Consider the following 14,915-nt stretch of genomic DNA (forward strand, 5'->3'; position numbering starts at 1 on the left):
CTAGATTGAAAATAGGTATTAGAGTATTCTCCTAAGGAATGTTGTTTGGTGTGTGACCTGGTGGGCTTTTGATTGTTGTGATGAATATCATGACTAAAAGGAACCTGAGGAGTAAAGGGGTTATTCTGCCTTTCACATTCCAACGACAGTCCATCAAGAAGGGCAGCCGGGGCAGGAATAGGAACAGAAGCAGGGGCCATGCAGGGACGCTGATTTCTGGAACTGCTCCACGTGATTTCCTCAGTCGTTTTTATACAGCCCAGGATCTGCTGAGGGGTGGAGCTACTCACAGAGGACCAGGACCTCTTATATCAATCACTAATCAAGAAAATGCCCACAGAGAAGTCCGTAGGCCAACGGGAGGAGGTTGTTTTCTCAGTTGAGTCCCTTCTTCCCCGTGGCTCTAGCCACACCAAGGTGGCTCTGTCTGGTATATTCACTAAGCGTTCACCCTGCCGGGCACTGAGTAGGCCAGGTGACGTCATCACCTCCAGCTCACCCCACCTCCTTGCTTTTTGTTTCAGGGTAAAATCCCCATGTGTGAAAATGAAGGCCCAGGTGACCATCGTCTGCTCTTTACTGTTTTTTCTGACCACGGAATGTTCTCTCTATAAACCCAAGAATCACAGAAAAGTAAGTTTGTTCTCTTCCTGTGTGATCCTACAAGAAATCCCTCAGTTCCCTTAGATGTCTTAGGTAGCTGATAAGTAACACACCAATTAAAATACAATTTTGCACGATCATAGCTTTACTCTTATCGATGGTCATTTTCAAAGGGAGGGAACAACCACAACAAAAGTTAGGAGGCGGCAGGGAACAACAGCCCAGGAGGCAGCAGCTCAGGGTGGCAGTCACTTTGCAAGCCGCAGAGATTGCGTACAGGTGGCTGCCAAGACAGGAAAGACGTAAACTGCAGCAGAGCAATTTAGATTCAGATCTTACTGAGTTTTTGCTGGCTCTGGGAGTTGTTTTGCTTCACAGAGTCTTAATTTCTTTGTCATATATCTTTATCATATCAAATTTTACACTTTAAGGTGATACCTCCAATCCTTTACGTGAATACAGAATTTATGATTCAATTATTGCAACCCAGTGAACTTTCTGTTCTTTTCATCCTTCTCAGGATGGATTTAGAGTACCTGGGGTTTCTCCTTAGCTGTATTCCATCTGGGCAGTCAATACAGGCAGAGACTAGATTGATGGTGTAATTGCCATTTCTGTGTTCTCTCTGGATTCTTAAAGCTACAAGAGATCCACCCCATCATTAACTTGACCTTCAGAGCTCAGGTGACCTTCGAGGTGAGCTCTCAGACAGTGGTGTGCCCTGACTTGTGTCTTCTCCAGCGAGTTCCCTCAGAACCATCTCTCGAGACTGCCATGGTTGCCACCCTACTCTTGAGAGCTTGTACTCTATACATTAACACGGATCCTCTAAGTTAAACTGAAATTGAAAGAGAACATCACACGGTAATTGTTTTTGAAATTTATTTTTTTTCAGGATAAAGATGACTTTCAAACACCTCTATGGAAGCATAAGTTTAGTCGGACACAAGGTAGGTAAGGCTGTAAAATATAGTTTTCATTCATTTGGAGATGGGGCCAAAAGGGAAAAGGAGGTGGATGGTGGAAGCATCTTCAGACCTCAGGCTTTCCCGTGATTCTCTGTGTTTCTCAGCATTGATATATTGTCTTACGGTTGGTTTCTTTTTCTTTCTTTCTTTCTTTTTTTTTTTTTTTTGGATTTTTTGAGACAGGGTTTCTCCGTAGCTTTTGGTTCCTATCCTGGAACTAGCTCTTGTAGACCAGGCTGGCCTCAAACTCACAGAGATCCGCCTGCCTCTGCCTCCCGAGTGCTGGGATTAAAGGCGTGCACCACCACCGCCTGGCTACGGTTGGTTTCTTACGTAACTAATCAGGCAAGTTGACACATAATCACACATGCTTTAGAAGAGAAGACCGATATCCATTTTCACTTAACAGGGAAATAAGTTTGTTAAACTTAAAAGAGGCCAAGGGGACACTGTTCTTCCTTCCTCCAAAGGTATATTCAGGATTCTTAAATGTGGGCAGCACTCTTGTGCTCTGAGTTCTGGTAAAGCAAAGCAAGGCGATCTGGTGGCGGTAAGACTGGCCGCACTCCTGGAGTGGAGGAATGAGAACATTAGCGTTACCAACATTTTAGCATCACGTGGCTTCACCCAGACATTTCAGGTCGCTGTCAGGTTTAAGGCTGGTAATACACATATTTCTGCAATGTGATGTTGGATAGGGAAAGAGGGCAGAAAGGAAGTTAGCAGTTGTTGTGCAAGACGCTGTTCCATGGCATATCTGCAGCAACACCATGGCATCACCAACCAGTGGATGGAGAAATTCAGTACTATTCTAGTTGATGAATTAGCCAAAGTAAGTATCCTGGATAGATGCCAAGGGAAAATACAAACCCTTACTTCCTTTGGCCAGGAGTGGAACTGTACCTAGAGCTATCCAGTTTATAACCATGGTGGTACCCTTCATTTGCTGCAAATTATTACCTCATTTTTGCTGATTTCAACACTGCAATATCTCTCAACACTTTTTCTTTCCCCCCCTTTTCCCCCCTCTTTTGCTTTCGGTTTTGAGAAAGTCCACTGAAAGGAGTCATGGCATGAACTCGAGTAGGAGCTAAAGCAGGAACCATCCTCGGAGGATGACCGCTTTCAGCCTTGCTCACCAGCTCACCCTCATCTAGTTTTCTTAGCTAAAAGAAGGCTGTGATGGAGAAAATGTATGTGTTAGGTCGGCACTGTTCAGGCTTGAGTAAGAACACTGTGCACCAAGTGCTGGGTACTGTGAGCTCAACTTAATGAATCAACAATACATATTAGCAATGCATATTAAAGATTAGTCTTTACTCAGAAGTATACACAGAGGAAGGCCACAGTTGTTGAGAATATCTCATCAGTTGCTGAGAATATTATGAACAGGAATTCCCAGGAATTTCACCTTATATTCCTCTGGGAACAGTCGATTAGTGCTTGCTAATTCAGCATTCATGGTGACCATATAGAAAGTAACCCCAGTGAATAATGACAAGAGACTTCACCTCCAGTGATGTAAAGGTTATGTGCATTTTCTGTGCTGTACCCACCAACTCTGTTTGTATAGCTCTGCACAGAAAGGCCCACTGACTCTTGTTCTCCGCACCTGCCAAGTATCTGCAACCACAGATACAATCATGGTTTCTGCCTGGCCATTTGTATCTGTTATCTTTGGTTGCTGTGATAAGACACCTTGACTGAAGGCAACTTCAGCAAGAGAGAGTTCCAGAAGGAGTGTCCATAACTGGTGGAGGCACGGCAGCAGGCAGCCAGAGCAGGGAGCTGGGAGGTCACATTTTCAACCAGAGAGGGCAAACTAGAAGTGGGTGAGGCTGTACACTCTCAGTGCCTGTCATCAGGAACATAATTCCTCCAGCAACACTTGGCATCCTAAAAGTTCCATAACCTTGCCCAAACAGTGCAATAGCTAGAGACCAAACTCAAATACATTGTACAAGAGTTTTGAAGGCTCTTGTGTTCCCTCCTGTTTTCTCTTCTGTTACTCCCACCTCAAGAGTTCTAACCAGGGATTTCTGAATACCCCGAGGTATCCTTTTCTGTCTTCTGCTCACTCTTCCTGGACAATAGCTTCACCAGCAACCATGCAGCTTTTTCTTATTGCTGAGAATGCAGTTCAGTGTCATCTCCTTGGCGAGCTGTTCACAGAATCCCAGAATGAACTAGATGCATTTGAACTAGATGCATTTGTCAGTGTGGAAATGGTAATTTGGCCTCTAACTTGCTGGTTTTTGTTTTTTCTTTCTTCCTCCCCCCTCCCTCCCTCCCTCCCTCCCTCCCTCCCTCTCTTCCTCCCTCCCTCCCTCTCTTTTTCTATCCTTTCCTCCTCTCCCTCCCTCCCTCCCACCCTCCCTCCATCCTTCCCTCCCTCCCCCTCCCTGTTTTTAGATAAATGCAGTGGAAACTGCAGCTCGCCTTCCAACTGTAGCCAGAGCTGTGATCCCTATTTCCGTGGAGAAATAGTATTCACATGTAGTCAAGGCAAATGGCAGAAAACAACAGAAACATGCACAAGCCTCTCTGTGGATGCCCTGTTTCAGGTGATGCTCGATACACTCCTGGTTACAGGAGCTAACTCTCCTGGGGTGGGGGGTGGAAGGTGGCACTTCTATTCTTGTCTGTTCTAAATGGCAGTAAGTCTCAGGCTTGGACTTGGGGAAAGCTGCGCGAGGCTTGCATCCTGGCCGTCTTTCCTTACCCGCACACTGATGTACTTATGTCTCTCCTCACTCTCTCAGTCTTCCTCTCAGGAAAGATCAGTTCCAAGACTGGGTGAGAAGTCCAGCTGAGCAATAGAGATTGTGCCAACTCTAACCTTGGAAACAAAAGGTTAAATAAATCCAGTAAAAGTTATTTAAACTACATGCAAATGATGGGCCCTACAGTAGCACAGTAAAATATCTTAGGTTTATGGGTGAAATTGTATGCCCCTTGTGCTAATTAATCAACTGAATATGTCTTGAATTAAATTAAGCATGACTTCTTTTCTAATGCTTTCAATCCTTTAACTAAAACAGAGAGAATCTAGCAGGAATAAGAATTCAATGGCTCCTACATGTCTCAATTACAATAAGAATCTGTCTTGTATACTTCTATCAAGTACCCACTTCTCTCTGTTTCCCTCCAACCCCACTGAAGGATACACATCTCTACACTTCTGTATTTCCTTATAGAGGAATTGCGGATGGTGTTGCCTTTCCAGTCCAGGGGTGACGTCCATGTAACTCTGGTGACAGGTGTGAGAGAGCAAAAGTGCTTGCTTATTCAGAGTCACTTTCTGAGGGAGTATACATAAAAAGCAACAGGAAATGGTCAACAACATACACTTGGAACAATGCACATTTTTAAAAAAATTGCGCTTCTTTAGTATGTGACATTTGAATAGCTAACTCTTCCCAATCAATTCTCCTTTGACATTCCACCTGGATCTTACTTTCCCCCTTTTCTGTGGAATATGTCTTGTTATAAATCTTGAAGGACTGGGGAGGATGATTCAGTGGGTAAAGCTCTTGCTGTGCCGGTAAACACAAGAAAGGTTCACTAGTCTGCTCTCTGGGAATTTTGGTGGCAGCCAGGGCTCCCATGACTGCCTTAAATTATTCTCAGCAAGCGAGCTCCTTCTAGGGCCACCTTGTCTATCTGTTTTTCCCACAGAGATTGTTGGTGGTTTAGTTCCTTTCAGCAAATGCATGTTGGGTTCTTATTTTTTTTCCACAGGGCGCAAATCCTGCAGCTAGCCTTTCCATGGCATCGTCCTCCCTTTTCCCCATGAACTTAGTAGACAGCAAGGCACAGCACCATATTGGGGATGTCTTTCAAGGAATTCACAAGTACTGCCCCGAGGACTACGTCTGCATAGTCGACCCTGTGAAGTCCTCCAAAGTTACGTCTGGAAATATTGCATTCGTAGTAGAGTTATTAAAAAACATCTCCACAGGCTTGCAGACTTTGGACGGAAAACATGGGAATGTGACTCACGAGAAAATGAAGGTACTCAAGAAATTAATTTCATTAAACACGAGACACACTTTTAAAAAAAAATCTTGCTATTTTTAACAGTTTCAAGTGTTCTTTCCAGCAGCGACACTTCTGTTCAGCTTTCTGTGTTAACACATTCTTCTTTATAAAAAAGTTAGACTGTGAATACATAGTGATGGCCTACATGAAGTCTACCCTAGTAGATCACGTTGTTTGACTCTGCATTTTTAGAAGGGAGCTGTGCATTACAACAGTAGTTAGTATCAGTGGGGTTAAACAAAGTCAAATGTGTTCCCTTAGGATGGGTCTTTTGGTTTCGGGTTTTGAGATCCGGTCTCATGTAACCCAGGCTAGCTTCATACTTCCTATACAGCTAAGCCTGACCTTGCACTTCTGATTCTCCTGCCTCCACATCCCTCTGCCTGGGATTTCAGATGAACATCGCTCCATCTAGTCTTTGCTGTGTTGGGAAGGGGACCCAGGCTTTCATGGATGTTGAGAAAACAGTCTCCTAGCTGAGGTCAATTCCAGCAAGACCTGGTCATCTTCTCAGGGACTCTACTGTGCTCATGAACACTGGTATTTATTATTAAAGGGAGGGATATAGGAATGTGATATGTATATAATATTTCTCAAACCTATCATGGAATTCACATATACTTCCTTCCAAAAACAATTTTTTACATTTAATGGAACTTGAGTTCTATATTCTGTACTGTGAGGATCTTCCTCCGATGCAATAATAATGTTTAGATAAGCACGTATAATATACGATATATATGTATATATCATATATATTTTTCAAAAGATTTATTTTTATGTGTATGAGTGTTTTGCCTGCATGCATGTATGTATACAATGTGTGTTTGATGCCTTCAGAGGCCAGAACTGGAACTGATGTCACAGATGGCTGTGAGCTGCCATATGGATGCTGGGAACTGATCCTGGGTCAGTTCCTGCAGTCTTACTTAGGCTTTCTATTCCTGTGATGAAACACTGTGACCACAAATCAATTGGGGAGGAAAAAGTTTATTTAGCTTATACTGCTTCCATATCATAGCCCATCATTTGAAGGAAGTCAAGGCAGGAACTCAAGTAGGGCAGGAATCTGGAGGCAGGAGCTGATGCAGAGGCCAGGGAGGGGTACTGTCTAATGGTTTGCTTCACGTGGCTTGCTCAGCCTGCTTTCTTATAGAACCCACGACCACCAGCTCAGGAATGGCATCACCCACAATGGGCTGGGCTCTCCCGCATCAATCACTAACTAAGAAAATGTTCTACAGTTGAATCTATTGAAGCATATCTTCCAATTGAGGTTCCCTACTTTTAGATGATGATTCTAGCTTGTGTCAAGTTGACATAAAACTAGCCAGACCAACTGCTGAGAGTATCTCTATTTTTTAATACTAAAATAATATTGTTTATATCCTTTTAATTTTCTTCCATTAGCATTCGTCATGCACAATCACAGTACACAGTGAATTTGAAGAGGCCAGTATCAGACGAGATGAAATAATTAGATCTGCCAAAGTTTTGGGTTTTAGAAATTAACTCTTTATTACACTAACAGGCTTGTTCCCTTTGCAGAACTATGGAAAAATGGCCAACCACATCCTTAACAAGACTGCCATTTCAAATTGGGCTTTCATTCCCAATAAAAATGCCAGCTCAGATTTGTTGGAGTCAGTGAACTCCTTTGCCAAGAAACTCCAAATCCACCGTGAATCCGAGAGCATTGTCAATGAACTCTTCATTCAGACAAAAGGTGCCCACATCTATCGCAACAGCTCCGAGAACAGTTTCAACCTCTCCATGCCAGTGTCCGATGACACAGAAGATGCCCTAGTACTGATAGAAATTCCCAGGCAAGCACTACGTGAGCTGCCATCCAATGTCTCCCAAGCCATTGGCATAGCTTTTCCAACGTTGGGGGCCATTCTGAAAGAAGCCCATGGGCCAAATGTCAATCTCCCAAAGCCCGTAAATGGTCTGATCTTGTCACTGGTTTTGCCAGAAAATCTGAAAGAAATCATACTCACCTTTGATAAGATCAATAAATCCCAGAGTGCCAGCAGCCGGTGTGCCGGCTGGCATTCTGAGAAAAGGCAGTGGGACGAGAGCCCCTGTAAAACGGTGTCAGATACCAGAGGCGCCGTGAACTGCCATTGTAAATGCAACAGAACTGTGATGTCCTTCTCCATTCTCATGTCATCCAAACCTGTAGGAAACAAGGTTCTGAACTATATCACCTTCGTTGGGCTCAGCGTCTCCATCTTTAGCTTGGCGCTCTGCCTGGTCATCGAAGCTGTGGTTTGGTCCCGGGTGGTTGTGACCGAGATATCCTACATGCGCCACGTGTGCATCGTGAACATTGCAGTGTCCCTCCTGACTGCGAATGTCTGGTTCATCATTGGCTCCAATGCAAATGTTCGGGACGACCACAAGTGGTGTGTGGCTGTGACATTTTTCAGTCACTTCTTCTTCCTTTCTCTGTTCTTCTGGATGCTCTTCAAAGCGCTGCTCATAGTCTATGGAATCTTGGTTGTTTTCCGCCGGATAATGAAGTCTCGAATGATGGCCATAGGCTTTCTCGTTGGCTATGGGTGTCCTCTGGTGATTGCTGTCGTTACAGTTACCGTCACGGGGCCCGAGAAAGGTTACATCAGAGATGATGCCTGTTGGCTTAATTGGAACAAAACCAAAGCCCTTTTTGCGTTTGCCATCCCAGCCTTGGCCATTGTTGCTGTGAATCTCCTTGTGGTTCTGGCGGTGGCTATCAATACTCAGAGGCCTTTGATGGGCAGTTCAAAATCTCAGGATATGGCCATAGTTTTCAGGATCAGCAAAAATGTTGCCATCCTCACCCCGCTGCTGGGACTGACCTGGGGTTTTGGTCTAGCAACCATGCTAGAAGGCACACACCTGGTATTTCATATAATCTTTGCCTTGCTCAATGCTTTCCAGGTAAGTTCAATAAAGGGGATTTGCTTTGTGTTTCTGGCTAGACATCAAGGCATGGGGGGTGTGATTTATTTACTATTAAAGGGTACCAAGTGTTCTTTCTATATTTCAGGGGTGTCTAAGCGTAGCATATCCCACCTAGATTGGCTTGTTTCCCCACTTAAAATAATATTTATTTATTGTGTGCACACTCTGTCCATGTATGTTGGGGGGGCATATGCGTGTCACAGAACATATGTGGAGGTCAGAGGACAGATTATAGGAGTCACTTCTTTTTCCCCACCGTGCAGAACCTGGAGATTGAACTCAGGTCATCAGGCTTGGTGGCAAGAGTCTTCACTCGCTGAGTCACCTCACTTGGTACCCCCACCCCCGTCTTTTAAAAAAAAGATTGTTTTTGAGACAAGATCTCACTTTGTAGCCAGGGTGATCTCAAACTTGTACCTGTCTGCCTGTCTCAGGTTCCTGTGTGCTGAGGTTATAGGTGCGATTTGATATACTTGACCACCAATAATGTTGGGGTCAGTTGACCAGGCTGGTGGGAGGGGCCTGTCCTTCCTTCTCTCTCACTTACTCTGAGCCTTCCCTATCATGCCCACAGCAGTCTTCTCACATTGATGACTGTTCTTTGGTCATGGATGTAAAAAGTTGCTCCTTGATCAAAATAGGCGTAATGCCGTCCTTCTCCAGGGAACTCAGCAAAATACACTTTTTCTGTAGTGCAGAGAGAGGACCTTCACGTTGGAACTTGACCAGTAAGAAATTCTTATCATTCTTTCTTGCCATTTCTTGTGAAATAAAAGTTAGTTACTGTTTATATCTAGATATAGTCCTATGTTATCTGATCTTGGGAAAGCCATTTTCCTGCCAGATCTCAACTTTTCTTTTTTCTTTTTCTTTCTTTCTTTTTTTTTTTTTGGATTTTTGAGACAGGATTTCTCCGTAGCTTTTGGTTCCTGTCCTGGAACTAGCTCTTGTAGACCAGGCTGGCCTCGAACTCACAGCGATCCGCCCGCCTCTGCCTCCCGAGTGCTGGGATTAAAGGCGTGCGCCACCACCGCCTGGCAGATCTCAACTTTTCTCATCCGGCGAGATACGGATTTGGATTGGAATGATCTCCATTGTATTTTCCCACACACACGCTCTGACAAGATGGTCCCTCTTGTTCTAAGCATGCCTTTCGGGGACCCTACCATTTAATCAGATTGCATCCCCTACCTATGAGTAATAGAAACTTAGGCAGGCTGATAGTCTTAATTACACTTTTAACTTTTTTTTTTTTTTTTGATTTTCGAGACAGGGTTTCTCTGTAGTTTTTGGTGCCTGTCCTGGAACTACCTCTTGTAGACCAGGCTGGCCTCGAACTCACAGAGATCCACCTACCTCTGCCTCCCGAGTGCTGGGATTAAAGGCGTGCGCCACCACCGCCCGGCCTTAATTACACTTTTAATCAGGGCTTGGAAAACTCAGGCTTCTGCCTGTTTCTGTAAATAGGGTTTTACTGGCACACAGCTGTGCCTGTTTTTTTCTCACGGTTTTCTTGTAGCCAACGTTGAGCTGTGATGGCACATTTGAGAGGTTGCAGCAGAGGGGAAGGCTGGCAATGTGCAAAGATTTCCGGTCTGGTGTCTGGGGAAGGTTTCTCATTTCCACTCTAAGCGTTGTAACTGTCCAACAAAACAGCCTTCCTGTTGGCTTGTCAGTATGTAAGGCACGGCCCAAGGAGCCAACCAGGCACAGACTTTAAAGAGATGCCAGCTTAGGCTGCTCGTGAATCTTACGCATTTTCTTAAACAGTTATATGGTCGTAAGGAGGAAACACGGACTTCACCCTTTGTTTTCTTGAACTAAAAAATCGTGATTGCCTAAGTTAAAAGTTTTTCCCTTTATTTTTTTTATTTTATGCACCTGGATACTTTGTCTGCATGTATATCTTTATGTTATGTGCATACAGTGCCCAAGGAGGTCAGAAGAGGGCATAAGATCCTCTGGGTTGGAGTTACAAATGGTTGTGAGCTACCATGTGGGTGCACAAGTCCTCTGCAAGAGCAACAAAGGCTCTTAACTGCTGAGTATTCTCTCTGAATCCCTGTTCTGTTTTATTTTTGAGAGGTCTTACTTTTTAGCCCTGGCTTGCCTTAAACTCGTAGCGATTCTCCTGCCTCAGCCTCCTGAGTGATGGGATTCAGGTGTGAGCCATCATCTGTGGCTAATTTTCCCACTCTGGAAATTACTCTAGTAACAAATAACTTCACTCCCTTCCTCTCCCCTCCCCTTCCATCCCCTCTCCTCCCCTCCCCTCCTCTTCCCTCCCCTCTCCTCCCTGCTCTCCTCTCTTCTTCCCTGCTCTCCTCTCTTTCCTCCCTCCCCTCTCCTCCCTGCTCTCCTCTCTTCTTCCCTGCTCGCCTCTCTTCTTCCTTGCTCGCCTCTCTTCTTCCCTGCTCTCCTCTCTTCTTCCCTGCTCGCCTCTCTTCTTCCCTGATCTCCTCTCTTCTTCCTTGCTCTCCTCTCTTCTTCCCTGCTCGCCTCTCTTCTTCCCTGCTCGCCTCTCTTCTTCCCTGCTCTCCTCTCTTTCCTCCCTCCCCTCTCCTCCCTGCTCTCCTCTCTTCTTTCCTGCTCGCCTCTCTTCTTCCCTGCTCTCCTCTCTTCTTCCCTGCTCTCCTCTCTTCTTCCCTGCTCTCCTCTCTTCTTCCCTGCTCTCCTCTCTTCTTCCTTGCTCGCCTCTCTTCTTCCTTGCTCTCCTCTCTTCTTCCCTGCTCGCCTCTCTTCTTCCCTGCTCTCCTCTCTTCTTCCCTGCTCTCCTCTCTTTCCTCTCTGCTCTCCTTTCCTATCTTCTTTCCTCCCCTCCCCTTTCTTCTCCTCTCCCCTCCCCTCTTCCTCTCCTCTCGCCTCCCCTTTTCTCTCTTTTCCCCTCCCCTCCCTTCCTTTCCTCTCTTCCTCTCCCCCTCTCTTCTCCCCTCTTTCCCCTCTCTATTCCTTTCCTTCCCCCTCCCCTGTTCTCTTCTCTTCACCTCCCTCCTTCGCTGTCCCCTTCTTTTCTTTCTGGTGCTGGGAACCAAACCCAGGCCCCATACAAGCTATGCCAGCAGTTACCATGGAACTGCAGTTCCTTCTCTCACCTTTTTCTTTGTCACTTAATTAAACCTTAGGAATAGTTTATCTGTATTTCCTCTTCAGAACACTTATATTTCTCTTTTATTCATAGATAATGCTAAAAACACCTTTAGTTTTGCTAAATTCTTTTTTTCTTAGCTAGAGTTCCCCGTGACTTACATTTAATATTTCATTGTCACCTGATCAGGTTTTCTTTGCAGCAAAACTGACTGAGAAAAGGTTCTCTGAGCTTCCAGGTCTTTGTAGTTTTCATTTACTTTTGCTAAAAAATTCTACCATCTCAGAGTCTATGGTTAACTAGTCACAAAATGTTTACCCCAATTCAAAACAAGCCAGGACACAAGTTTCATTTCTTTAAAGATTAGTTCCCTGCTTCCCTGGTTGTGATTTTTAAATGACCAGATCCCATGTCATGTATACCTGTCATCCTGAGAATGACTCAACAATTCAATACTTGAGATGAAATTATGGGATTGAACCCACATTTTAGGATTCGTTTTGGTTGCTGTCATAAAATGCCAGACCCAAGAAACTCAAGAAAAGAAGGCATTTATTTCAGTTCTTAGTTTCACGGCAGTGGGTGTGGGGTGGTAGTATGGGAGCTGGGGCTCAGGGCTTGATGTCAAGAGCTGACCCATCTTCTGTGGATGAGGAAGAGGAGAGCTCAGGCTGGAACCTGGTTTGGCTACAGACTTCTGGCCTCACTTCCTGCCATACATCTGTATATTAGGCCTCATACACCAAAAGTTCCACATTATCTCACAACAGCATCTGCAGGTGGAGACTAGTTGTTCAAGTGCATAAGCCTATGGGGGATGCTTCTCATTCAAACAATAGAGTAAAGTTGAAAACTCTTTCTACATCCTTGGACATTCAATAGGCCTCAATAACCCATGTGCACAAGTCTATGAGGCTGATCCTCATTGCCAGGGAAGAAGGTAGATTAAAAGAAAAGACCCATCAATGTCTATTTCATTAATTTAAAATATGTATCTATTCTGCCACCCCTGTTCATTTGTATGTGCGCGCACACATGCATATCCTGTATGTGGAGTTAGAGTTCAACATACCAGGGTTATTTTCTCTAATTCTACCACTTGGATCCTAGGGGTGAAACTCCGGTCTTGAGCCCTTGTGGCAAGTGCATTTACCTTCTGAGTCACCTTGCTGGCCCATTTTACTTTCTTTATCTTAGAAACGGGTCTTGCTAAGCTACTCAGGCTTGTCTAGAACTCATTATACATATAGTTGGCCTTGAACTAGAGATTCTCCTTCCTCTGCCTCCCAAGAGTTAGGAATACAGATCTGTACCACTATGCCAGGCTCTGCCAATTGCATGTCCATCTGCGTCAGTGGAAATGGATTTCTAATGTCCAGGCACTGTTCAGGGGTCAGAAGAGTAGGATTAAAATAACACTAGGATGCTGCTCAGGAAGTTTTCCTTAATGATTTTGTTGAATTTTACTACAGGGCTTTTTCATCCTGGTGTTCGGCACGATTATGGATTACAAGGTAATTTGAATTTGTTTCATTCATTGCCAGATAATTTCCTGTGGCCGAGGGAATCTGGAGGGTGAAATAATTTTATTGGGAGTCTAGGGTTGCTGAACTGAGTACAGCTCAGGGAAGCAACTATGAGGAAGGAAGACGAGAATGCTCTACTCTTTCTGCTTGCTTATTGTCAAGACGAGCAGAGATTGCATGAGGATATTGTTGGGAAAAAGAATGGAAACCATGGCTACAATTTGAAAATAGTTTTGCTATTGTTAATATCATGCTTCGACTTTCATCCAAAAGCTTTCTGGGTGCAATGTTGAACCACCTAATGCTGCTCTGGTCAGACTCACTGGTCTTAAAGTTCTAGAACATGTGTCTGGACTTTGGAATGCCGCTGCCTCTCCTGATGTCTATGGATCACTGACTGTCATTGCTTTTCAGATAAGGGATGCTCTGAGGATGAGGGGAAGTCGAGAGCAGCAGAGGTAAGGTCGCTCCTTCTAGTGACACACTGATGGGTCAGTGTCCTCACGCATGCAGAGATGGGTGCCATAGTCCAGGACTCAGAATTTGTTAGTAAAATGAATTACTCTTTTTTTTTTTTTCCATTTCACAAAGATAGAGAGAATCAGCTGAAATGGAAAGCTAGCAGAAGATCCCTTTCAAGGGAATTTTGCATGTGTGTACATTTTTAGCTTGACATGAGGCCATTGAGATTAACCCAGGACCAGTGGTTTATTAAAAAGTGGGAGCTAGGAAATGAGAAAGTTTAACCCACTCGTTTTACCGGTGAGGAGTGTAGCTGAGAATTTAATGGGTTGTGTGCAAGGTCACCCATCTTATTAGAAGTAGAATCATTGCCAGGAGGAAATGCCAACCAAAGCCTGCCCACCCTCTATGTGTGGGACTCTTTCCAGTAGACCACACTTCCATAGACTGGAGTAACGGTATATGTACTGACTGTAACGAAGACTTTGGAGTGGGCAATCTGTCTTTGAAAATTTGACTGAGTGCCAAATTTTCTGAATCTGCTAAAATTTATATGTTCAACCAGTATATTCTTCCTCTGAGCTTTAGAAACAATCTTTATAGACGCATTGAGACACACTATCTATGGATGCTTTCAAGCCTGAGTAGATGTATTGAGACACACTATGTACGGATACTTCCAAGTGTGACTTTTAGTATCACAGTTCATTAATTTTAAGACAGAAATTTTCTTTACCATTATTTAACATCTCTTAAGTTAAACATATACCTAGCCATTTAATATATTGTGTCTTAACCAACTGGTTTTGTTTTTTTTTTATGTAAAAAAACAGAGCAAAGACAATGAAGTCACCCATAATGTTGCATTCAGTGAAATGCGGTAATTCTATTCTTTGTGGCTGTATCAATTTGGATATTTCTCTGGGGCTTCATTCTCACACTGTTATCTTTAGGCAGCCCGCAGGTTAATCTATAAGTATGCATAGTTTTGACAGTATCATCACTCATTGACAACTCTGTCATTTTCACCCCATTTAGAAGGCATCGTTAAGTCCAGCCAATGCATCCAAAATACTGAGTCACTGAGACTAAAATGTAAGTATTGAACACTCGGGTAGAAACTGTACTTGCAGGTGCCACTGAGGCACTTGTGAGCATGTCTGAGACGAGAGGGAATAGAACGGACATCAGGACTATCAGAGGAGGGGTAGTTCTCTACCGCCCAGCACAAAAGTGAGCACAGGGAAAGTGGTAACTGAGTTTCTATGACCAGACCTCAAC

The 14,915-nt window shown here is 44.2% G+C and overlaps 1 protein-coding gene across 1 annotated transcript; it reads left to right on the forward strand.

Annotated features, from left to right (window-relative positions):
* The first annotated feature begins 546 nt into the window (after nucleotides 1–546).
* LOC130862433 (adhesion G protein-coupled receptor F4-like) lies at nucleotides 547–14,685 on the forward strand. Its single transcript, XM_057752046.1, has 8 exons — nucleotides 547–633; nucleotides 1,499–1,553; nucleotides 3,984–4,135; nucleotides 5,313–5,585; nucleotides 7,161–8,537; nucleotides 13,119–13,160; nucleotides 13,587–13,630; nucleotides 14,673–14,685. The coding sequence occupies exons 1-8, from the start codon at nucleotides 547–549 to the stop codon at nucleotides 14,683–14,685; spliced, it is 2,043 nt and encodes a 680-aa protein (XP_057608029.1).
* Nucleotides 14,686–14,915: the final 230 nt, after the last annotated feature.

This window comes from Chionomys nivalis, chromosome 19, assembly GCF_950005125.1.
Source record: "Chionomys nivalis chromosome 19, mChiNiv1.1, whole genome shotgun sequence".
NCBI lineage: Eukaryota > Metazoa > Chordata > Mammalia > Rodentia > Cricetidae > Chionomys > Chionomys nivalis.

What these genes read in the sequence shown, in the direction of transcription:
- LOC130862433 (XM_057752046.1), top strand. Translation starts at nt 547, where the DNA reads ATGAAGGCCCAGGTGACCATCGTCTGCTCTTTACTGTTTTTTCTGACC. An exon ending in CTGTGGATGCCCTGTTTCAG is followed by an intron (nt 4,136 to 5,312) that starts GTGATGCTCGAT and finishes TTTTTTCCACAG; the next exon opens with GGCGCAAATCCTGCAGCTAG. An exon ending in TGACTCACGAGAAAATGAAG is followed by an intron (nt 5,586 to 7,160) that starts GTACTCAAGAAA and finishes TTCCCTTTGCAG; the next exon opens with AACTATGGAAAAATGGCCAA.